Below are 25904 nucleotides of genomic sequence, written 5' to 3'. Positions count from 1 at the left end.
CCCTTCGGTATGGTGGGCTTGGCATTCGTAAGTTGCATCATTTTAATCAAGCGCTTCTGGGTAAATGGCTTTGGAGATATGCTAATGAGAGTGAGGCTCTATGGTATAAGGTTATCAAAGCTAAATATGAAGATCAGGAGGGTGGTTGGTGCACAAAGGAGGTTTCGGGTTCCCATGGTGTGGGTTTATGGAAGCACATTAGGCAAGGTTGGAATTTTTTTGCCAAAGGTATTTATTATGAGGTGGGGGTGGGTTCAAAAGTTCGTTTTTGGCATGATATATGGTGTGGGGACTCCTCTTTGAAGCATGCTTTCCCGTCTTTGTACAGCATAGCCAGACATAAAGAAGCTTGGGTGAAGGATAACTTTATTTGGAGGAATGGGGTTGTCGAATGGAATGTCATTTTTGTGAGGTCGGTTCAGGATTGGGAGATGGATTTGATTTCCTCCTTTTTTGACCGGTTGTATTCGTACAAGATATCCTTAGGTTCTATGGATTGTATTCGATGGTCTTCGTCTAAGAAAGGCAATTTCGAGGTTAAGTACCTCTTCAAGGCCTTGTCCAAATGGGATCATGAATTGTTTCCTTGGAAGAGCATTTGGCGGACAAAGGTGCCATTGCGAGTGGCTTTTTTCGGGTGGACCGCGGCCTTAGGCAAAATTTTGACTCACGACACCCTGCGGAAGAGGAACATAGTGGTAGTGGAATGGTGTTGTATGTGCAAGAAGAATGGAGAGTCGGTTGATCATCTTCTTCTCCATTGCGAGATTGCAAGTGTTCTTTGGCATAATATTTTTGATCGGTTTGGGCTGTTTTGGGTCATGCCTCGCAAGGTGAGGGGCTTGTTCGATTGTTGGTGGTCGGGAGGAAGTTCTCGAAGCGCGGTAGTGTGGAAGATGATCCCTTTGTGTCTTATGTGGTGTATTTGGAATGAAAGGAATGCTAGATGCTTTGAAAACTCCACTAGGACTATAGAGGAATTGACTCATTTTTTCTTCTTTACTTTGTATTCCTGGACGGCCGCTTGGCTAGCTCCTATAGGAATTAGCTACTCTGATTTTCTTGTTCATTTTTCTCCCTCTTAGGCGCTCTCTTGTATACTTCCCGTGTATATGGGTTGCGCCCCTCTGCGCTCTTTTATATCATATTTACTTATCAAAAAAAAAAAAAAAATGTTTTCCATGAGTTTCACGCCAGAGGAAAGTTTGAAAAATGTTTTAATGCTACTTTCATTCCTCTTATTCCAATGAAATCAAGGGTTGTAGATATGAAGTACTTTCATTCAATTGCCTAGTGGGTGGAGTCTACACAATTGTTACCAAATTTCTAGCAATCATGTTCAAAATGGTTGCGGAGAAGATCACATCCAAGCCCCATAATGCTTTCATTAGAGGTAGGCAAATTCTAGATTTAGTTCTCATAACTAACGAATGCCTTAATAGTAGGATCAGATTTGGGGAGCAAGTATGTTTGCAAATTGGATATTGAAGAAGCTTATGACCATGTCAATTGAAAATTTTTGTTGTATGTTAAGGTGCGGCTTTGGGCAGAAATGGCGAAATCAGATCACATTATATTTCTTTGGTGCATTTTTCTGTTTTGGTGAATGACACTCTGACAAGATTTTTTAGCAACTTTCGTGGCCTAAAATAGGGAGACCCTTTGCCTCCCTTACCATTTGTCATCGTTATGGAGGCTTTGAGTAAAAGGAGTGTTGCTACAGAGAACCAACGCTTTCTATTAGGCTTTTCTATGGAGACTAGGAATGCTGGTGCACTTAACATCTCCCCTCTATTGTTTGTTGACGACACATTGATATTCTGCGAGGCAAACTTTGATCATCGCTGCTACCTACATTGATTGTTCTTGTGTTTTGAAGTTGTCTCAAGTTTGATGAAAAAATATGGCTAAATTAGAAATGGTCCATGTTGGCAATGTCACAAATGTTGATGGTTTGGCTAGTATTTGGGCTACACAGTCTCTTCTTTGCCTATGAAGTATCTAGGTCCTTTGCTACGCTTCTTTTAAGGCCAAATATATTTGGGACACCATTATTGAGAAGATAGAGTGCTCTTTGGCTGGTTGGAAGAATATGTATTTGTCTAAGGGCAGGAGAATTACCTTGATAAAGAGCACCCTTCCACTTTTTAATGAATTTGATTACTTATCAAAAAAAAAAAAAAAAAAAAAAAAGGTGAACCATAACCACGTAACATGAAGAATTAGATTGATAAATGTTAAAGACTAAATCTTATTGGCTAGAAACAAGGCAGGGAAGAATGAGAAGGGGGTGCGAAGGTAACCAGAAATAAGAGAGCAGAAGAGGGGTAAAAAAGGGCACCCATTTGAGGCATAAATTGTCTGCCTCTAGAAGCTGTCAGCCACATGATTCGACACCTTTAATATGGCTATCATATCAAATGAAAGGATAGCTTAGACATCAAGTACAATACATCAATGGGAACAAGATTGGTTTTAAACTTTGAATAACAAAAGGGAACCTTTTCCTTGTTACATAAATCGAACTTTCATTTATTTCGGAAAAAATCATCCCTTCTTCAACAGTGTCTTGAAGGTAGGCCCTCCAAGCATCTGAAATACTTTTAATCATAAGCCTAAGTGGTCATTTTGTCTCTCCAGTATATAATATAGTTTCTCATGACTTTATCAGGTTACACTTATAATGACAAAGTAACAATAGTTTTGCACTAAGGATTTAGTAAGGAATTGAATTAAAAATATAAAAATATACCTGCTTCAGTGGCACAAAATTTATATTTGAAGGTGGCAATGCCTGAAAATAAAGAGATAATTGTGAGTTCTTTTTTTCCTTTTTTTTCTGAAAAGAGATAATTGTTTTGATAAGTAATAATGCATTAAAGAGCGCAGATGGGAAAAAAAAAAAAAAAAAAAAAGAGATAATTGTAAGTTACTTAAGCAATAATGTGCCTTACTTCATTTCATACGACCAGAGAAAGAGAGAGAGAGAGAGCTTAACAAAGGAGACATGCTTGTATGCTCAAAAACTAAAAGTTAACTCTCAATAACCAATCAATGAAAAGAGAAGGAAAAAAACATCTCCAAGACTTGGAAAAACAATATAAAAGCCACGTTTTACTAACATAGGATAGGACACACCAAAACTATGATCAATACATTAATTCAAACAAAAAATTTCTTAAATCAAAACTAAAGTTCAGGGCACTCATAATACTTCATACAGGAAGTAGATGGTTTTATGTCTGCTTCACGTGCAGCTTTTAAGTATTGGAGGGCCAAAGGGGTGGTGGGTCCACAAAAACTCCTTAAACTTAGGTTGTACCTTCCCCCTTTACGTTTGTAATTGAAATGAGTCACCAGAATATTAAAAGTTCAAGATTGATTTATTTAATTTTGTTTCGAGTATGAGCCAAGCTCCAATTCCTCAACTAGTTACATTACATGTTCAAGCTTAGTTTATTTATTTTTCGAACAAGCTTTAACTTCTTCACAATATGCTAAAAAAATATTTTTTTTCTCATATAAAATAAATACCATCACTTAAAAGTTTTATTCCTCTTCATAAATCTATGTTAATTATTAGTTACTTAACTGTTGTTAAGCTTATATTGTTCAAATTAATTAGATAAGCTAATTTTTATTTATAAACTTAGAATAATTTTATTCACCAACCTTGAATTTACAACAAATCATACATATTTTTTTATCACAAAATAGATAATCTATATAATATCTTTCTTTATAAGTAATAATCTATATAATATCTTTTTTTTGATAAATAATAATCTATATAATATCTTAATCTCAAGTCAATGTAGATAAATTTGATAGTATACATTTGTACATTCATACACAGATAAATAGACATTTACTCCGTACATACATATATACATATATATACATCTACTACTACGAGCATGAGCTTGGTGAATATATATACAGATATAACTTTAATCCTTATATATATATATATATGTCAAGCTCATGTTCATAAGGATTAAAGTTATATCTACTGCATTAAGAAAAAGATTTCATCTTATCTTTTAAAGTACTTTGGTGTTCTCATTACATAGTTAAAAAACAACACTATAAAATTAATAAAAATGAAATTATACAAACTTCTACGAATTCAATTGCAAATTGGATTGAATTTGCACAAGCTGAGCTCGTTTAACAAACAAGTCCAAATTTTTCTTTAAGCTCATTAAACAAACTGAACTTGAGTCAATTTTATAGGAGTCGAATTCAAGTTGTTCATGAACAAGTCGGTTTGTTTACAGTCCTATCCATCTTCCTTACAAAATATAAGAACTTTAAATGAAATAACCAACTGCCCCCATACATTCAGTAGTCTCTCTCTTAGTCCAATACCACATGATCCCAAACCCCAAGAAAATATAAAACACAATATGATAAGAAAAATGAGTACTAACAAAACCCACCTCATATGTGAAAGGGCGATGTAATGTATCTAAGTCATGAGTCCCAATAGCAACTAGGGTTCTTCGCCTAAAACAAATATTGAATGTAAACTTGAGAGCTGATAAATTACATAAAATCCTTAGAGAACCTTCCAATTCACAACTTAGATGATAAACAGTACGTAAAAAAGTAAACATAAAACCAAGACGAAGAAATCAACATGTTTTAGCATAAGGTTGCAAAACTGCACCTCCTTATTTATCATATTTCTAAATATATGTAACAAATAGTATGATATTACATGGAACAAGCACAAGAAGATACATGTGGATAATTTCGTGTATTTGAAAAAATGATCCATAGAAACAGACCCCATTTTTGTTACGAATGACAAATGAAATAACTTAACTATGCAGCAACAGGAAACCAATAGGATTTATACCAACAGAACAAACTTTTAGCATTTTAACGACTGAAAAATTGTCATCCTATGAAAGTTCACTATGGACGTACTTATTTTGATTTGGACACAAAATAGTGTGAACTCAGCCAGATCATAGCAGGCAAAACTATCGAGTATTCAAATTTTTATTTCAGCTCATAATAACAACACTAACAGGATGGTATGACTTAGCCTCAGAATCAAGTGATGAAGGAATATTGTTAATATTTGTCAGGTAAAATTCTAACAGAAATTTAAAAAAACAAACGCAATTCAGCTGTGATAGCATCACATGGATAACATATATTTAAGCAAAAAACTCTTCATATAAGACAATTATTCAACCCATCCTGACCTCTCATCAAAATGGTCACTCAAGCACATTTTGATTTTGTAACTAAAAGTGGTTCAAACCGATAGACCAGGTGATTTGCTATGTACTAAAATGCTGAATTCAGTATGACTTGACTCAAACCACAATCACTACAATGGAAGATGCTTTCATGAAACACTTTCAGCCTCAAAGAATACACACCAAAGAATTCCCAAGTTTTTGAAACTAGCACAACATTGTTAAGCCAAAAGCCTATCAACTGTAAACTCTGCAAATGCCCAAACCAAAAATTTATATTCATAGAATGACACTTTAAAGCCTGTTCAAATCAACTAGATGCGCATGATTATCCAAGTAGTCACCTATTACATAAATTCAAAGTAAGATGTTAGTCTTTAGCAACAATAGCATCCATCACCTGCTGCTTTCTTTTTTTTTTCTTTTTTTTTTTTCTTCTTTTTTTTTGCAAATTTTAGCAAACCGTCCAAAAACAAAAACACAAATGTTTGGCCAGTTTTATTTGCAGAACCCTGTCTCCATAGCATGTAACATCAAGCAAGAAGCAAATCCAAACATTTCCCTCAAATCATAACAATTCATCTCTCTCTCCAAGCTAATTTCTTTCTCTGTTCCCTCAATCTGAAAAAACAACTTTTTAAGATACTAAGCCTCTCTTCGATATGTTAAATCTTTCCATGAAATATTTCACTGTCCTTATCAATCAAAAAAAAAAATTATTTCGCCCCAGACCTCTAAAACTAACCTGTCCCTCCTACCATATCTGCACACAAACATGAATGATATAGATCTCCAAACCCTCACATTTAATTCCACGAGGATTAGGGTTTCAGTCAAAAAAAGGTCCTAAGAAGGAGATATGGGTAGGATTCAAGCCTTTAGCATCTTTTTCATAAGGTGGCCCCAAACTTTAAGTCAATCTGAAGGATTTGAGGCAATGAATAACTCTCATTCCTATAATTCCTCACAATTACGCAGTCTAGTCAAATGGTTTAGTCAATCTATGTTTAAAACTAATAGATGAAATCACCACAATAAGGGCGGACCACCGTACTTCTATCAGTATGCCACAATATCCCAATCTCAATTAAAACCTAACAAGATATATTGTGTTTTTCTTTTAATTCCATTTTCTTATAACTGGACAATAAATAGGCTCTATTTTATGATGATCAAGGTCTACTATGGCTAATCATACTGTAGGGCTGGCATGTTACTACAGAGTATGGAAGCAAAAAAAAAAAAAGTCTTTCAAATTTTTGGTCAAAATCAAGACTAAAAAATAGAACCACTTAAGATTTTCCACAAATAAACCGCACATACACCATACAAATCAATCCTTCCCTTTCTAGAATTAGTGGACAAACACAATCAAGAGTCCACCAAAATTCTTCAACTTTTAATGGTTCAGAAACATTTCAATTCACAGTTGTACAATCAGATAGACATGGCAGACACTGAGTATGCCAAGTTAATAATGATGAATGAAGCAGTGAGTCAGAATTCATTACCGACAAATGTTCTGATGGAGCTTATCTTGGAGATCAATAAAGCTGTTATAACTTCCTTCATCAAATGTTATACCCCTCAAAACAGCACAAACAACATAGGGACGAATTGAAGACGTCTGCAAGGGAAAAAAAAAAAATTAAGAGTTCATACACCATAAAATCAATGTGGCAATCAAAAGAAAATAAAGACCTATAAGGAGCTTGTGAATTTCTGATATAACAACCTCTGGTTTCACATGCATTTTAATCATTGATTCTCTGCTAATGTTAGCCACTTTATATGTCGGTATCTCCTGCTTCCCATTGAAGACTCGAAGAGCTTGAGCAATCCCTTCAAGGCAAAGCAAATCATATCTGTGTGTATCAAAGAGTTAAATGATTGTAATCACTCGTGTTTTTCAATTATTATCATAAAATAAAAATCTTGCAAGCAACTTATCAACAATTAAGTAGAAGTTACTCTCAATTGAATAGGTCTTTCTAGATTTTGCGGTAACCCAATTGAGTTCACTCAAAAAAGAAATAACCAATAAGAAGATGAAATATTGTGAAACTAATTCATTTGAGAAACTTCAAATTTTAAGCAAATCCCTGATATAAAGGGGCAAAAAAAAAAATGTGAGAAGCAAAAACAATATCAAAATTTTAGAGACAAGTGTTTTAAGAAAAACCCACAGATATGTATAAACAGAAAAGGAAATTAACTAACTCAGTCGAGACACTCATATTTTTATCATACCCCACATAAATAATACAAATAAAATATGGCAGATAAGAAGCAAAATAACACATCCAATGGAAAAATTCAAATTTTAGGCAGAACCGAGATATGAAGAAACAAAAATTATAGTAACTAAAAAGAAAAACTAACCCAAATTAAGTAAACCCAGGGAAAAAAATTGAGGAAATAAAAGAAGAAGGTGTAGCATTAACTTGTGAATCAAATTAAAATCAATTCAAATTACAAGCAAAACCACATGTAAAAATAAATAAATAAAAAAGTTGTTGCACCTAAGCGGAAAAACCAATCCAATTAATTAAGTAAACCTAAAAATGTGAGCTTTTTAGACCCAAGTTCAGCAAAATTATACGTTTGAGTTATTCCAATTGGAATTTTTCAAATTTAATATTCTACTAAACTTATACCTACTAAATAGTAAAGAAAAAATGTATCTAAGTTTCGCCCATGTTCCAAAAACCTTAATATTTAAAGAAAAAAAAAAAGAAATTCTTCGATTTCATAAATAAATTCTTCATTTTGTGCATTAAATAGTAAAATACCTATTGGCAGGGACTTCAATTTTGTAGATAACTTCTTCATCTTCGTCAGCTTCTTCTTCTTCCAAATGCTTTTCCTTTCTAATAATCGCTTTCTCAGTAGTCTGAAACAGTCAAAAAGATATATATATTATTTCACATTTCAAAATTAATAACAAAAACAGGAAGAAGAAAAAAAAAGGAGGCAAAGCGTGTGAAACGCTTACCACGTCGTCGAGCTCGATTCCAAACCTGAAGCAAAGGTCCTCGAACTCTTCCTGCGCTGTGAGAATCAACAAAAACAAAACAATGTGATATCAGAAAACAAAGATTGTGCGTAGGCACGGTTGAGTAAGGCTTGAGAGCTCACTGTAGGTTTTGCCTAGGGCTGCAAACAGACGATCCCTTCCCACGCTGACAGTAGGCATGGTTTACTAAAGGGAAAAAGGTCTGCAACTAACAATGAAATGGAAAACGAAGATTGCCTGGAAAAAAACCCTAGGGGAAGGGGCTCGGGCTTTGTCTCCTTCGACTACTCAAAATTGTAAAATCTCGTCGTACCAAAAATTTCGGCTCTTCATTTAACTACAATAGTCTATAAAATGCCAGCTTTTATATAACCTAGGCATTAAATTTTAATTTTTTCCTTTTACCAAAATTTAAATGATTTTATTGACTATTAGATTTAAAATAAAGGGCCACAATTTTATAACATGAGAATCTCAAATTTTAAATAATTGGAGAGAATCTCAATCTTTGTATGCACGAATTGGACAAGGAACCTCGGGCTATGGGCCGACATAGCGGGAATCAGATTCTCTCCATTTCAAGGAGCTGGTTCACAATTAGGATGTCTTAAAAATATTCTTAGGCCTAAAAAGGACCACGTAATAAGCAACTAGTTAACGGGAAAAAGGTAAAAAAAAAAAAAAAAATTAGCTTTAACGAAGTTTAAGCAAAGCCAAGAAAAAGTCGCACAGGTAGCGACGACGAAGGGAGGAGGAAAAGAAAATGGAGGTGGAAGAGGATATGGTGACGACATAAGTGCCACACAGGTTGGGGAAGGTGCTGCCTAGGGCAACTCTCCTCTAGTTCAATAAGTTCTGGTACACATAAAAGTACATCAGGATTGACGGGCCCAAAAAACCTAATGACGGGAAATAAAGCCCAACACGGAAGCCAACCGGGCCAAAACCTAGCGCAACGGACGTGGGCTCACAAACATCGTCACTCCATTACGGCCCAGCTTAACCCGCCTCCGACAATATCACCAACGTCACAGACATGGAGCCGACAATCATTCGCCCCAACAACTGTGTGCCATTCTCATCATTCACCTTAACCGCAGTAGCAGTTACGTACAAACCATAATGACCAGAGAATGACTCGGCTGATTCTCCTCCTATTAGGATTGCATCCCAAATCCTCCGCCCGGTCACAATTATGATGGGCACTCTTCTATCCTATAAAAAGGACTGGACCTCAGGGGGACAGGTACATAACTCTCTTTGATACAACTTACTAGATATACTACTAATAAGTGTCAAAATATTCATATTTTAGTCCTTAACTTATATTTGTTAATTTCTTAATTTTGTTAGTTTGTGCTATTTTATTTTATTTTTGTGTTTTCTGTTTTTTTGTAGGTAATGGAAGAAAAGAAAGCGTTTTCAGAAAAGTTCCAAGCTTAAAGGGCAAATTGGGAAGACATAGAAGATATGGTTAAGCTTAACCAATCATAATAGAGGACCTATATGATGTGGTTAAGTTTAATCAAATAAAGCACTTAAAAAAAAAAAAAAAAAAGTTTAATCAAATAAAGGAAATGATTAAATCGAAATTTCTCAAATTGGAGTCAAAATCGGATTGGATTCAAATTTGGATTCTGTACACGTCTCGATATTTTAACCATAACTTTCAGCTCAAATATCCGATTGAGGTTATTCTAGTGGTATTGGAAAGATAACTCAAAATTATACAACTAATTGTGAAATAGCATTTTCCTAATTCGGACTGCCACTATGCCAAAATCACTCTGCAAGATAGGAACTCAATTCTGGACAAATCTTATTCCGATTTGGACTTAGGTTTTCTTTATCCTAATTGGACTAGGACTTAAATCTCCACATTTCCTAGAATTAATAGGGCTTCTAGGACTCTCCTAAGCTCTATAAATAGATCTCTAAGCCTCACAATTCAATACAGAATTTGGAGGAGACAACTTAGGGGAGATGAGTTGGAGGCTACTTTTAGGAGCGATTTTCGGTTCTTTCTTTACCTTTTTCTTTTTAGTTTTATTTTAATTATGTGTAACTAACTCTTAAGGATAGCTAGATTGAGGCCCTAATTATATTTATTTAATATTTCAATATTGGCGCATTTGTGATAATCATATTGTATTGCTTAACTTGATTAATTCCTGTTTTTTTGAATTCCTCATATGTGTGTGATTGGCCATTATATGCATGTGGTATGGTTTAGTTAATTAACTCAATTTGGATGACCGAGTCTTGGGTTTAATAAGAGTAACAAAACAAATTCCACACCGGGTTCTTGGGTTAATCAACATGGAAAACCGGGAGTATACACTCATGAGTCATGCCCTAGGTTCCGTGTGTTTGTCGATTTCCATAGATTTATGCTTTCTTAAAGAACAACTTAGTATACACCCATGCTAAATCATTTAATAAAGAAAAAAGTTAAGAGTATACACCCATGTCTTCTTCGTTGCTTAGGGAAATCAATAGCTTAAGGAGTAGACACCCATACCCTTAGGTTGGCAAACATTAAGCATTCATAATATGATTGGATCATTGGCATATTGTAATATTATCTAAGTATGATTAGTGGTGGATAACAAAGCCCTACCTTTATCTTATCTTTATCTTTATTTCTTTTCCTTAGTATCAATATCAATTTCATGACAATCTTTGGTATTTTAATTACTTCTAAAACAAAATCAACAATCTCTGTGGGATCGATCTCGTACTTGCTGCATTATACTATCGTTTGATCTTGTGCACTTGCGAGTAAAACGTATTAAATATTATCTATTAATTTATGTAGTATTTAGCACAACAAGTTGTTGGCACTGTTGTCAGGGATACTACCTAAACTAATAGATAATATTTAGTATGTTTTACGAGCAAGTGCACAAGATCAAACGATAATATAGTGCAGCAAGTACGAAATCGATCCCACGGAGATTATTGATTTTGTTTTAGAAGTAATTAAAATACCAAAAATTGTCACGAGATTAATATTGATACTAAGGAAAAGAAATAAAGATAAAGATAAGGTAAATGTAGGGCTTTGATATTCACTACTAATCATATTTAGATAATATAACAATATGCCAATGATCCAATTATATTATGAATACTTAATGTTTGCCAACCTAAGGGTATGAGTGTCTACTCCTTAAGCTATTGATATTCCTAAGCAACGAATTAGGCATGGGTGTATACTCTAACACTTTTCTTTCTTAAAGGATTTAGCATGGGTGTATACTAAGTTGTTCTTTAAGAAAGCATAAATTTATGGAAATCGACAAACACACGGAACCTAGGGTATGGGTGTATACTCCCGGTTTTCCATATTGATTAACCTAAGAACCTGGTGAGGAATTCTTTTGTTACTCTTATTAAACCCAGAACTCGGTCATTTAAATTGTTTTAATTAACTAATCCATATCACATACATATAATGGCCAATCACACACATATGAGGAATTCAAGAAAACAAAAATTAATCAAGATAAAGCAACACAATATGATTATCACGAAGGCGTCAATATTGAAATATTAAATAAACATAATTAGGGCTTCAATCTATCCCTCCTTAAGAGTTAGTTACACATAATTAAAATAAAACTAAAAGGAAAAAGGTAAAGAAAGAATCGAAAATCGCTCCTAGAAGTAGCCTCCAATTCCTCTCTTCAAAGTTGTCTCCTTCAAATTATGTATTGAATTGTGAGGCTTAGAGGTCTATTTATAGGGCCTAGGAGAGTCTTAGAAGCCCTAATAATCCTAGGAAATTCGGAGATTTAATTCCTAGTCCAATTAAGATAAAGAAAACCTAAGTCCAAATCGGAATAGGATTCGTTCAAAATTGCGTACTTATCTTGCGGGGTGATTTTGGCATAGTGGCAGTCCGAATTAGGAAAATGATATTTCACAATGATTTGTATCATTTTGAGTTATCTTTCCAATGCATCTTGAATCACCTTAATTGGATATTTGAGTTGAAAGTTATGATCAAAATACCAAGATGTGTACAAAATCCAAATTTGAATCCAATCCGATTTTGACTCCAATTTAAGAAATTTCGATTTAATCATTTCCTTTATTTGATTAAACTTAACCGCATCATATAGGTACTCTATTATGATTGGTTAAGCTTAACCATATCTTCTAGGTCTTCCCAATTTGTCCTTTAAGCTTGAAACTTTTCCAGAAATGCTTTCTTTTCTTCCATTACCTACAAAAACACAAAAAACACAAAAAGAAAATAAAATAGCACAAACTAACAAAACTAGGGAATTAACAAATATAAGTTACGGGCTAAAATATGAATATTTTGGCACTTATCACACCCCCAAACTTACATATTGCTAGTCCCTTAGCAATACAAAACTAAAAACAAAATGAAAAACAGAAAACAAAAAGATAAATCCATCTTTCGTGGGATGTACGATTGCATTTAGCATATGCAGTAAGCCTTTTAAACCCCTAGGAATTCCCTAAAGGTCGAGTGAAGTCTCCTGGGGGTTTTCCAGAAATGTTACCCACAAACATTATGCACAAATTCATGTTATCCAAAACTCAAGTGTCACTCAAAACTATGATTTTCATTCATTTACAAGCTTAAAAAGATAAACTCTATCTTTTTAACAATGACATATTTTTCTTCTCTTCCTTTTTTTTTTTTTTTTTTTTTTTTTCTTCTTCTTCTTCTTTATCAAGTTGTGCAATGTTTGGTTCCCTTAAGCTTTCTAGTTGACCCATGTAACGAGTGTTGAGTCAATGACTCCCAAACCAGGTGGTTTTAGGGCATTAGGTGTAAAACACTACTAAAGACTTACTAACTCGAGTCAAAAAGGCTACGAAACCAACTAACCATGACTTTAACCAAATCAAAATTCTTTACCTTTTGACGTGAACACTCAATGCTTTGAGGCAAGAGGTTCATTTACTTAGTGAAAAGCTTATCAATAATTTCTTTTTTCTTTTCATCACATATATATATATATGCCGAAGTATCCATCTAATAAGTCATCCAGTTTCACCCAAGACATAGAAACACACACATCAGACTTTCATGTCATACCCCACAAATTATGTGCTAATGTGCTTGTGTAAGATCAGATCAAATATGTGAATTCTCAATTGCCAAAAGCAAGTAACCAAACTGAAAAATCTTATTATCAGATCATGTGTTCAAAATTTTAAGCTCACCAATGAGAATCAAAATTTTTAAGATATATATATATATATATATATATATATATATATATATATATATATATATATAGGGATAAGGTGTGTGTAAAGTGTCTTCCATACCCCCAAACTTAAATTACACATTGTCCCCAATGTGTGTATAACATGGAATGATCTTACCCGGGAGATGGATGAAACTGTCTGGAATAGCATGGCTCATAGCATATCCCCAAACTTGAATTGAAGCACACTTGTCCCTGCAAAACAAAATACTAAAATAACAATGGAAAACAAAAAGAACTAAAAATAAAAATAAAAATAAACTAAAAACAAATAAACAAGAAAATAAAAATGATATACTGTGGGGTGCCTCCCATGAGCACTAAGTTTAACGTCTTCAGCCAGATTGTGGCACTTTAAACTTGAAGCACCAATCTTTCCTTCTCTTTCACCAAAGGGAATGAATCTTTTTTGTTGCAAGGTGATTCCACATGTCTATAGATCGGGGAGGATCAACTTGAGTTTTCTCAAATAGTTTCTCATCTAGTGGGGAATCATGAACTGGAATAAAGTAAGAAGAAAACTCAAGGAGCTTTTCTATCTTGATGTCCTCAATTTGCTCATGTGGTAGCTCTAACAGACTTCTCTCCTGGCCTCTTGGTGTTTCAGGAATAAGAGCTAATGTTGAAGAAGTCTCAGTGCTCTCTTATGGTTCCTGTGGAACTTCGGTTTGCTCCTCCATCCCCTCTTCCACTTGATTTTCAACCACCTCTTCACACCTCAATGTAACAGCTTGCTCATGATAGTAGGTGCACTCTTCCTTCATGTAGTGCTCATTAGGATTGGCCACCAACTGACCTTGACACTCTTCTTCTTTGAGGATATCTGATACTTGCTTGAGATGAGCCTCCATCCTTTCAAATGATTGCATGCGGAAGTTCTTCCTCCTGTCAAATGATTGATTTCTTTCCTCCATTTGGCTAAGAGAAGCTAATATTATTTCTTCTAAGCTGGCATGTGCTTCTTCTAAGGCAGGACTCATTTCTTCTAAGGCAGACCTTTTTGGAGAAGGTTGTTCTTATTGGTATTGTTGAGGCCAATTGATGGGAGATGGCTCCTCTTCATAAGCTTCTATCTTGAAAATGGATTGCCACAGACTAGGGCTAAGACAAGAATAGGAATGATCATAGAATTGTGGAGATGGCTCCTCTTCATGATAGAAAATACTCTCTTCCTCCATATAATGTCCATGAAGAGTGGTAACTGACTGACTTTGGGGCTCTTCCTTTTTGAGAAAATCTGTTCTTTGTGAACAGTGGGCCTCCGTCCTTTTAACTAATTTCAAATGAGAGTTCTTCATTTTCTCAATTGCTAAACTGATCATAACTAAGGTATTTTCAGAAAATTCAAGAGGAGGTGGTTCAGCCTAATATTGCTGTTGTGGAGCTGATTGAGAGGAACATGCATGATCATAGAATTGCTGATATGATTGATATTGCAGTCCATGAGATTGTGGAGCATGAATTCCGGGAGCTTGAGCTTGGCATGAGAGATTGGACTGTTGGCTCCATGACGGATTACGAGAATCAAAATAGCGGTCGTTCTCTGGTCTAGAGAATGATGTGTTCTTATGCCCAAAAATTTTGTTAGAAATTTGTCTCATTGTAAGACATTCTCTAACATGGTGATAAGGGTCATGGCATAATGACCATCATCCATGGGGTGTCTGAATGCCTCCCAACATGTATGAAATTAAAAATAAAATAACAAAAAGTTGAAATAAAAAGGAAAATTAAAACGAAATTTAAAAAGAAAACTTACTAATATGCAGATTCGAATGACCTTGCATGAAACAAAAGAAAAAAAAAATTAGATCTATAATTAGTACAGTAACTGTGCTACTGTTCGGATGTGTGATCTATCGCACCGTGAGGTGTGCTCAATCGCACTGGTGCGCTCGATCGCCTTGGATGGGCGCTTGAGCGCACCTCCGGAGGCAGTACAATAACTGTGAAAAAACTTTAGAAAAATAGAAAAATTAAAACAGAAATAAACTTAGGAAAAAAAATTCCAAACAAATCAAACAATCCCCGGCAATGGCGCCAAAAACTTGTTGTACTAAATATTATATATTAATTTAGGTAGTATTTGGCACAACAACTACGAAACAAACTGACTTAGTCATCAGAGAAGGATCACCGGCCGCCACCCGGCTCATCCTCTTAATGTGTGTCCGTGTTTTACAGGATCGAGGAGAAAGCATCAAGACAAGAGCACCAGGCGACCTCTCGAAGTTCATCATGCCAAAAACTGTAACAACAGTTTGGCACCGTCTGTGGGAATGATTTCTTTTTCGTTCTTGCAAAATAAAATCCACAGTTATGGTGAACACAAGATCTAGAAGCCAAGCCCGTCGTGAAGAATCAGTAGCCCAGGCCAATCAACGGCCACTGTTAGCACCCCCGAACGCAGGGGATAAGGAGCGTATCGCATCCCTCGAAGCCCAAGTAGCACTCCTAGTTCAGCAAAATGAGGAGCTGCGCCTCCGCTTCCCTGCTCAATCAAAGTCTAAAGTCAACTGGAATGGGAATTCAGAGGAGCAAGGAAATCACAGTCATCATTTTGATGGCCACAGTCACTAGGATGAGAGTCGTCACCACCAGTGTAACAATAACTAAGGTGAAAATGGTCACATGGAGCGCAATCCTTGGGAAAATGCCCATAGAGGCAAAAACTCCAAAAAAAGGGCAGAACCTGGAAGGGATCAACCAATAACTAGAGACCAAAATCGATCAACAGCCACCCCGCAAAATGAGGTAGACAAAGCCTTAGCGGAACTGAAGATGAAACTTGAGGCCATGGAGAAGAAGGAAAAACACAAAGCTGCGGTGGTGAGCAAACTTTTCACTGGGACAGAAATGCCTTACCAAGTAGGTGATTGACCACTCGCTCCCCCACAAGTTCAAAGCGCTCCTATTAAGTGCGAAAATATTCATATTTTAACCCTTAAACTTATATGTGTTAATTCCTTAGTATTGTTAGTTTATGCCATTTTATTCATTTTTCTGAATTTTTTGTGTCTTTGTAGGCCTTTGAAAGAAAAGGAAGAAAATCAAGAAGTATTGAGCTTAAAGAGCAAATTTGGAAAAAGCTGAAGGCTGTGGTAGTGCGATCGATCGTAGGAAACCTGTGATCGAGCGCACTACAAGCAAAAGGATGAGATGAGCGCAAGGCATGCACTCGTTTGCTCAAGCAACAACATCTGCGATCGAGCACCTCACACATACGATCGATCGCAGTGCTGCGATCGATCGCAACCTTGTGCTGGAGAACAATGAGCTGCGGCCAGAATGCCCTTTCCTTCCATATTAGGGTATTCCAAGTCCCACTTGTAATAGGACAAAACCCTACAAATTTTCTTGGTTTACTAGTGTAACAAGGACTTCGAAAGCCCTATAAATAGACGTCTAAACCTTGAAAATAATCATCCTTGAATAGACACAACTTTGGGGGAGGAATTTGGAGGCTACTTCTAGGAGCGGTTTTCGGTTCTTTCTTTCCTTTTTTTTTTTAGTTTTATTTTCATTATGTGTAACTAACTCTTTAGGAGGGCTAGTTGAAGCCCTGATTATACTTATTTAATATTTCAATATTGACGCCTTTGAGATAATCATATTGTGTTGCTTAACATGATTAATTCCTGTTTTCTTGAATTCCTCATATGTGTTTGTCTGATCAACATATGCATGTGGTATGGACTAGTTGATTAAATCAATTTGGATGATTGAGTCTTGGGTTTAATAAGAGTAACAAAAGAAATCAACACCGGGTTCTTGGGTTAATCAACATAGGGAACCGGGAGTAGACACCCATGCCCTAGGCCTCACGTTTGACAATTTCCACAGATTTATACTTTCTTAAAGAACAACTTAATAGACACATATGCTAAATCCCTTGAGAAAGAGAAGAATTAGAGTAGACACCAATGCCTAATTCGTTGCTTAGGGAAATCAATAGATTAAGGAGTAGACACCCATACCCTTAGGTTGGCAAACATTAAGGTGGTGTTTGGCAAAAGCAATGTCTCAGCCTAGACACTGTTTAAAAAAATTGTGGCTTCTTTTCTTGATGTACAATTACCCTAATACCCTTCATTTGTTTCTCCAAAAAAATCCCAGCGGCCGGCCATTTCCTCTAGGTCCCTTCATTTCCTCCAGCTCTCTGTCTTCTCCTTCACGAGTCAGCACTGACCCTTGCGAAAACTTGCGAGCGTGTTTTATCCCCCACCCGTTTCACCCCCCAGTCATGCCTTCACAGCCAACTCCCTATCTTCATTCTTTTGCTCTCCCTTTCTTGGAAACACTGAAATGAAGCATGCTCTGGGCGTCCGTCGCTCTCTCTCTCTCCAGAGTTTGTGCTTTATCTCTGACATAGCAGCAAAGGAGGGAGGGATTGGATTTTTCAAAAATTTTCTTCTTCTTGTTTGGCTTCTTTCTATTCTCTGTTTCGAGCTAAGGAAAATCAGAGCAAAATCACAAGGTAAGAGCCTGAATTTCCTTTTCTTTTTTTCTCCCTCTATGTCGTTCTTTTTTGAATTCCTTTCGGATTGGTTGCTTTTTTTCTTAGAAACAATAAGTAACTATTGTTTCATTCGATTCGGTTGCTTTTTGGTGTGTTGTGAGAGTTCAAAAATTTAGGGTTTAATTTGAGGATTTTCATTGTAGTTTAAATTTCGTTATACCCATTGGATGAGTGTTTTTGTTTGGAAATTTTTGATGTGTTGTGATTTTGTTGATTTTGGGTTCAAATTATTGTGGTTTGTTCTAGTGATTTTCGGTTGTTGGTGCTATATTGTACCAAAATTGAGTATTATGATAGGATTTGAAGTTGTTGATTTTGGGTTCAAATTGGTGTGGGTTTAATTGTGATTTTGGGTGATTGGCCCTCTGTTGATGGCCGAGAATGGGTGGAGAAAAACGACCAAAAAAAAAATTTATGCAGCCCCTTCAATATGATTTGTCTGGCTCCGCCACTGTTATTACTTATCAAAAACAAAATTGTAACTTTCTAGGTCTAAGTTTAAGTAAGACGTTGTTGTGCAAAAATCTACCTAAATTAATAGGTAAATAATTGTATGTTTTACCTGTTAGTGCACAAGGTCAACATAGTAGTATAGGGTGCAAGTACAGGATCATTCCCACGAGGATTGTTGAATTTATGTTTAAAAATAGATTCCTTAAGCAAAAGCAAATTAAAGATTGATTGTTGAAGTGATGATAACAAAGGGTAGGGCTTTGATATCCACCACTAATTATATTAAACTAATATATCAATATGCCAATGCTTTGATCAAGTTATGCATATTTAATGTTTGCCAACCTAAGGGCATGGGTGTATACTCCTTAAGCTATTGATTTCCCTAAGCAGCGAGTTAGGCATGGGTGTATACTCTAATTCTTTTCTTTCCTAAAGGATTTAGCATGGTAAATACTAAGTTGTTCTTTAGAAAAGCATATGTTCTATGGAAATCGACAAACACACGAGGCCTAGGGCATGGGTGTATACTCCCGGTTCCCCATGTTGATTAACCCAAGAATCGCGGTGTGGATTCTTTTGTTACTTAAGTTAAACCCAGGACTCGGTCATCCAAATTGATCTAACTAACGAGTCCGTACCATATGCACATGTTGATCAGGCATACACATATGAGGAATTCATGCAAGCAGGTATTAATCAAGTTAAATAGCACAACATGATCATCACAAGGTGCCAATATTGAAATATTAATTTAACATAACTAGGGCTTCAATCTAGCCCTACTAAGTAAATTAGTTACACATAGAGTTGATGTTAAACATCTTCATAAAATAAAATAAAAGAAAGGAAAGAATAAACCCGAGACTTGACTTGAGAGCTCCTATTCTTCTCCCTTCTCCAAGCCTGTCTATTCTAAAGGCTTAGGAGTCTATTTATAGGCTTTAGAAGTCCTTGGAAAAGTAATAAACCCTAGGGATTTCGTAGGGTTTCAATCATATTACAATTTGGAGTTTGAAAAACCCTAATATGGAAATAGGGACATTCTAGCCGCCATTTGGGATGCCTCCTGCGCACGGGTGCGATCGATCGCAGCCCGTGTGCGCTCGATCGCAGGTCTGCGATTGATCCTACTTTTGGCTTGCGCTCAATCGCTCCTGGCCTGGCTAGTGCAGTATCTTCTATAGTATTGCGCTCGATCGCAGGTACCCTGCGATTGATCGCAGTACCAGGGAGCTCCAATTTTTCTCATCTTCTCTTTTTGAGCCTAAGTCACCCAATTTTACTTCACTTTCTTCCAAAAGCCTGTAAAAACATAAAAAACACAAAAAGGAATTAAAATGGCCTAATTAACTACAACCAAAGGATTAAAACATGTAAGATAAGGGCTAAAAATATGAATATTTTAGCACTTATCACACCCCCAAACTTACATATTGCTAGTCCCTTAGCAATACAAAACTAAACAGGAATGGAAAAACAGAAAACAAAAGATAAATCCATCTTTCGTGGGATGTACGATTACATTTAGTGTATGTAACAAGCCTTTTAAACCCCTAGGAATTTCCTAGTGGATGAGTGAAGTCTCGTGAGGGTTTTTCAGAAATGTTACCTACAAACATCATGCAAGAGTTCATGTTATTCCAAAAATTAAAGCATCACTTCAAGATCATGGTTTTCATTTATAAGCAAACTTAAAAAGATGAACTCCATCTTCACAATGAATTGGAATCTCAAAGTGTAATTACTTACAAAGGACATGCTAAATCATTATAAGTTTGAAATTTATGTACAGTGAACTAGTACAAAATTATGAGACTTCCAAATCTTTCCAATATGCAATGTCTCCTTATCTCAGAATTCACTGAAATTCCTATTAGAATGACACACTGGCATATTTCTTTTTCTTTTTTCTTTGGTCAGGTTGTGCAATGTTGGTTTCCTTAAGCTTTCTATTTGACCCTTGTAGCGAGTGTTAAGTCAATGACTCCCAAACCAGATGGTTTTAGGGCATTAGGTATAAAGACACCTCTAAAGACCTATTAACTCAAGTCAAAAAGGTTACAAAACCAACTAACCATGATATTGATCAAATCCAAAATTTTCACCTTTTGACATGAACACTCAATGCTTTGAGGCAAGAGGTTCAGTTACTCAGTGAAAAGCCATCAACGATCATTTATTTATTATTCTTCTTCTTTTTTTTTTTTTTTTTTCATCACTATATATGCCATAGTGTCATTTAATAAGTCATCCAATTTCATCCAAGAAGTAGAAACACACATATTAGACCTCATGTCATTCCTCACAAATTATGTGCTAATGTGCTTGAGTGCTTAGATCAAACATGTGATTTTTCAACTGTCCTCTACAAGTAACCAAACTAACAGATTTACTCATCAGATCATGTGTTCAAAATTTTAGGCTCACTGATGAATTCAAATCACAATTCTTTTTAGATCAATTTAAAATTTTAGAGCAAACATGAACATGCATAAATTTTTTTTTATTTTTTATTTTTCAAATAAACGAACAACACAGAAAATAAATAACATGAAATTGGGACAAAGTGTGTGTGAACATGTATGTGTGCCCATACCCCCAAACTTAAATGACACATTGTCCCCAATGTGTCTAAGTAAAGGAAAGTATGTACCCGGGAGATGGTGGACATAGTCTTGGAAAGCATGGCTCATAGCACACACCCCAAACTTGAATGGAAGCACACTTGTCCCTGCAAAATAATAAAACACACAAACAAGTAAAAATGAACAAAACTAAAACGAAATAAAATTTGAACATAACAAAATTAAAAAAAAAAAAAAAACTATGGGATGCTGCCAAGTGCGCTCGATTGCACGCATGGTGCGTTCGATCGCACTAACAGAATGAGATGAAATGACAAATGGAAATCTGCGTTCGATCGCATGCAAGGTACGATCGATCGCAGTAATAGAATGTAAAAATGTGAGAAAAGACTTGAAACACAAAAAACACCAAAATAAAATAAAACACAAACAAACAGAAACAAAATAAAATAAAACAAACAATAAAACAAAAGGATATGCTATGGGGTGCCTCCCATGAGCACAAAGTTTTACGTCTTCAGTCAGACTGTGGTCCTCTCTTAATGTTACCCAGAAGTAGATGCTCCATTTTGGATGGAGTGGAGTGCCAAATCTTCATCTCTTGGTACCAATTTTACTTCAAGATATGGCTTGACTTTGTGTCCATTGACCTTGAATGATTGGTCGGTTTGGGGGTCGTGAATTTCCAAGGCTCCATGAGGGAATATTTGTGTAACAATGCAGAGCCCAGACTATCTTGATTGAAGCTTTCCAGGGAAGAGTTTCAATCTTGAATTATAGATCAAAACCTTATGTCCTACTTGAAACTCCTTCCTGATTAGTTGTTTGTCATGGTATGCTTTGGTTTTGTCCTTGTAGAGCTTGGCATTCTTATATGCATCACGCCTTAATTCCTCCAGTTCATTTAGTTGGAGCTTCCTCGTGTCGCCAGCTTGCTTCATATCGAAGTTAAACTTCTTGATGGCCCAATACGCTTTGTGTTCCAATTCCACTGGTAGATGACATGCTTTCCCAAAAACTAATCGATATGGAGACATGCCGATAGGTGTCTTGTAAGCAGTCCTGTAAGCCCATAGTGCATTGTTCAAGCGTAGTGACCCAATCCTTCCTATTGGGGTTTACTGTCCTTTCAAGGATGCCTTTGATTTCTCTGTTGCTGATCTCCACTTGGCCACTGGTTTGGGGATGATATGGGGTGCCAACCTTATGAGTGATGCCATATTTCTTCATCATAGAAGTAAAAGCATAGTTGTTAAAGTGGCTTCCCCCATCACTAATGATTGCCCTAGGTGTTCCAAATCTATCAAAGATGTTTTCCTGCAAAAACTTCACAACCACTTTGTGATCATTAGTCTTTGAGGGGATAGCCTCGACCCATTTAGACACATAATCCACACCCACAAGAATATATGAATAACCAAATGAATTAGGAAATGGTCCCATGAAGTCAATACCCCAAACATCGAAGAGTTCTACAACTTGAATATTTTGCAATGGCATTTGATTTCTAGATGAGATGTTACCTGCCCTTTGGCATTTATTACAAGAGCTGCAAAACACGAAAGCATCTTTAAACATATTAGGCCAATAAAAACCAAATTGTAATACCTTAAGCGCTGTTCTCTTGGCCCCAAAGTGTCCACCACAAGCAAACTGGTGACAGTGCTGCAAAATACTCAAGTGCTCATCTTCTGGGACACATCTTCTAATGATTTGATCAGGACAGAATTTGAATAAATAGAGGTCGTCCCAATGGTATTGTCTAGATGTAGATATTAACCTCTTCCTTTCTTGGTTAGACATATCTGTAGGAAAGACCTTGGCAGTGATGTTATTCACTATATCTGCATACCATGGGAGTTGGATATCAACTGCAAACAACTGCTCATCTGAAAAATTTTCATTTAGTGGGAGCTCATCTCCTTCCTCCTCATGGAGTAATCTGGATAAGTGATCTGCCACCACATTATCACTGCCCCTCTTGTCTCTAATCTCAAGGTCAAACTCTTGTAGTAATAATACCTATCTGATCAATCTTGGTTTGGCATCTTTCTTGGTAAACAAATATCTCAACCCAGCATGATCAGTGAATACAATAACCTTAGAACCAATTAGGTATGACCTAAACTTCTCCAAAGCAAATATGACAGCTAATAATTCTTTCTCAGTAGTAGAATAATTTATCTGGGCATCATTTAATGTTCTAGAAGCATAATAAATGGCATGAGGTACCTTCTTGATCCTTTGACCCAAAACGGCCCCCACGGCAAAGTCACTGGCATCACACATGAGCTCAAAGGGTAAGCTCCAATCAGGTGCTCGCATAATTGGTGTAGAAGTGAGCAGCAATTTTAGTGTGTTGAAGGCCGTCATGCATTCTTTGGTCCAGTCAAACTTGGCTTCCTTCCCAAGCAATGCACAGAGGGGTCTAGAGATCTTGGAGAAATCCTTGATAAACCTTCTATAGAATCCGGCATGTCCAAGAAAACTCCTTACCCCCTTGACTGTCAGAGGTGGGGAAAGTTTGGAGATGATATCTATTTTGGCCTTGTCCACCTCAATGCCCTTGCTTGAAATAGCATGACCCAATACGATGCCTTGTTGAACCATGAAATGACATTTTTCCTAATTGAGCACTAGATTGCATTCTTCACATCGCTTGAGAACATTCTTCAAATGGTAGAGGCATTCATCAAATCTAGATCCAAAAACGCTAAAGTCATCCATAAATACCTCAATGGTTTTCTCCATCATGTTTGAAAAAATGCTCATCATGCATCTCTGGAATGTAGCTGGGGCATTGCATAAACCAAATGGCATCCTTCTTTAGGCGAACGTGCCAAAAGGACATGTGAAGGTGGTCTTCTCCTGATCCTCTGATGCTATTGCAATCTGATTATAACCACTATATCCATCCAAAAAACAATAGTGGCTATGGCCAGCTAATCTCTCTAGCATTTGGTCAATGAACGGTAATGGAAAGTGGTCTTTTCTTGTTACCTTGTTCAATCTTCTGTAATCGATGCATACCCTCCACCTAGTGGTTACTCTTATGGGTATCAATTCATCATCTTCATTCTTCACCACTGTGATCCCACTTTTTTTTGGCACTACTTGAACTGGGCTAACCCATTTGCTGTCTGAGATGGGATAGATGATGCCCACATCTAGTAGTTTTAATACCTCTGCCTTGACTACCTCCTTCATGTGTGGGTTGAGTCTTCTTTGTGCATCCTTGGTTGGCTTTGCTTCGTCTTCAAGGAAGATTTGATGAATGCACTTAGCTGGACTTATTCCTTTGATGTCAGCAATGGTCCACCCTAAGGTGGTTTTATGTTCTCTTAGAATTCTCAACAGCTTTTCTTCTTCCCCACAACTCAGATTTGCAGCAATGATGACTGGTAGTGTCTTGTTTTCTCCCAAGTATGCATATTTTAAGTGCTCCGGTATTGCTTCAATTCCAGCTTGGGTGCTTGTACAACAGAGGGAACATGAGAGGTGTTAGTGGGCTCAAGAATTTCAAAGGGATGAGTATACTTACCTGAGTATTTAGGAGAGGCCTCAAGGTGATGCGCTGTTTCAATGATGTCATTAGTAATATCTTCAGGTTTTGGCTCAATGTCCTGCCTTGTGAAACTATGGGTGAGGGTGGCCTCCAATGGATCTTTATGTGGGTCCTGCAAAACTGTCTTACCAACATCTTGGATCATACAGACATCAAAACATTCTAAATCTTTTTGAGGTAATTTCAATGCATCGAATATTTTGAACTCTATTGTCTCACCGTTTACCTTCATGCTCACAATACCCTTTTTCACACCTATTGTAGTATCAATAGTTCTCATAAAGGGTCTTCCTAAGATAATAGGTAAAGGAGATGGCATAGGAGATTCTTCCACATCCAACACAATGAAATCAGCAGGTAGAATAAATGTACCTACCTTGACCAAAACATCTTCCAGTATACCTCTTGGTCGTTTGATGGTTCTGTCGGCCAATTGCAAGGTGATAGAGGTTAGTTGAAGCTCCCCTAATCCCAGCTTTTCATATACAGTGTAAGGCAGCAAATTCACCCCTTCTCCTAGATCCAGTAGCGCCTTTTCAAAAGAGTGGTCTCCTATCCTGCAAGGAATGGTAAAACTACCTGGATCTGTTAGCTTTGGTGGTAATTTCCTTAACAAGACTGCACTCACCTCTTCTGTTAAGGCCACTGTCTCATACTCCTGAAACTTCCTTTTGTTAGTGCAACAATCCTTTAAGAATTTAGCATATGACAGAATCTGTTTAATTGCATCTAATAAAGGAATATTGATTTCTACTTTCCTCAAAGTTTCAAAGATATCCCTGAGCTGCTCTTCTTTCTTTGGTTTGACTAGCCTTTGAGGAAAGGGGGGTGCATTTACCTTCTCCATTTTGTTCACCTTGGAAGTTGATGGTCCTTATGGAGTTTCTTGAGGTGGCTCTTCAGTTCCAATGACCTTGCCATTTCTGAGAACTGTGGCTGATTCCAGCTGCTGATGATCCCCTGGATTGGGTATTGTTTGGGCTGGAAATTCTTCCTGCTTCCTCTCACTCAGCTCCTTTGCCATCTGACCCATTTGTACTTCTAGTTTTTGTAAGGCTTGCTCAGTCTTTGTGTTGACTTGTTTTTGATAAGCCATAAACTGCTGTTGTGAAGTCACCAGTTGTCGTACAAGATCCTTTAGGTCATCCTTTTCTAGCTTTTGAGCTGGTGTGTCCTGTTGCATAGGTGAAATTTTCTGAGCAGTCATGGCTTTGACAATCATGTCCAACTTCTGTTCCACAGCAGACATTTGATTTTGCATTTCGTTATTTTCGTCACTCTTGCCTTTGCTC

General features: G+C 36.5%; 2 protein-coding genes across 2 annotated transcripts in view; both read right to left on the bottom strand.

Annotated features, from left to right (window-relative positions):
* The window catches only part of LOC132166376 (phenylalanine--tRNA ligase beta subunit, cytoplasmic), a 64727-nt gene extending 56175 nt beyond the window's left edge, over positions 1-8552 (bottom strand). Inside the window, exons 1-7 of the mRNA XM_059577179.1 lie at positions 8355-8552; positions 8212-8267; positions 8009-8109; positions 6952-7081; positions 6728-6843; positions 4443-4509; positions 2753-2794 (exon numbers count right to left, since the gene is read on the bottom strand). Coding sequence (XP_059433162.1) covers positions 2753-2794; positions 4443-4509; positions 6728-6843; positions 6952-7081; positions 8009-8109; positions 8212-8267; positions 8355-8412 — 570 coding nt within the window. The 5' untranslated portion in view covers positions 8413-8552. The remainder of the gene's footprint in view (positions 1-2752; positions 2795-4442; positions 4510-6727; positions 6844-6951; positions 7082-8008; positions 8110-8211; positions 8268-8354) is intronic.
* A 14035-nt stretch (positions 8553-22587) lies between these two features.
* Positions 22588-25533, bottom strand: LOC132165063 (uncharacterized). Its single transcript, XM_059575568.1, has 4 exons — positions 25469-25533; positions 24989-25169; positions 23280-23450; positions 22588-22596 (listed from the first exon to the last, which is right to left on the bottom strand). The coding sequence occupies exons 1-4, from the start codon at positions 25531-25533 to the stop codon at positions 22588-22590; spliced, it is 426 nt and encodes a 141-aa protein (XP_059431551.1).
* Positions 25534-25904: the final 371 nt, after the last annotated feature.

The sequence above is a fragment of the Corylus avellana genome, chromosome ca11, assembly GCF_901000735.1.
Source record: "Corylus avellana chromosome ca11, CavTom2PMs-1.0".
Taxonomy (NCBI): domain Eukaryota; kingdom Viridiplantae; phylum Streptophyta; class Magnoliopsida; order Fagales; family Betulaceae; genus Corylus; species Corylus avellana.
This window is presented reverse-complemented; position numbering and strand designations above follow the sequence as displayed.

What these genes read in the sequence shown, in the direction of transcription:
- LOC132165063 (XM_059575568.1), bottom strand. Translation starts at nt 25,533, where the DNA reads ATGGCAAGGTCATTGGAACTGAAGAGCCACCTCAAGAAACTCCATAAG. An exon ending in AAGGACCATCAACTTCCAAG is followed by an intron (nt 25,170 to 25,468) that starts GTGAACAAAATG and finishes CATTCCTTGCAG; the next exon opens with GATAGGAGACCACTCTTTTG. An exon ending in TGGAAGATGTTTTGGTCAAG is followed by an intron (nt 23,451 to 24,988) that starts GTAGGTACATTT and finishes TTGCTTGGGAAG; the next exon opens with GAAGCCAAGTTTGACTGGAC.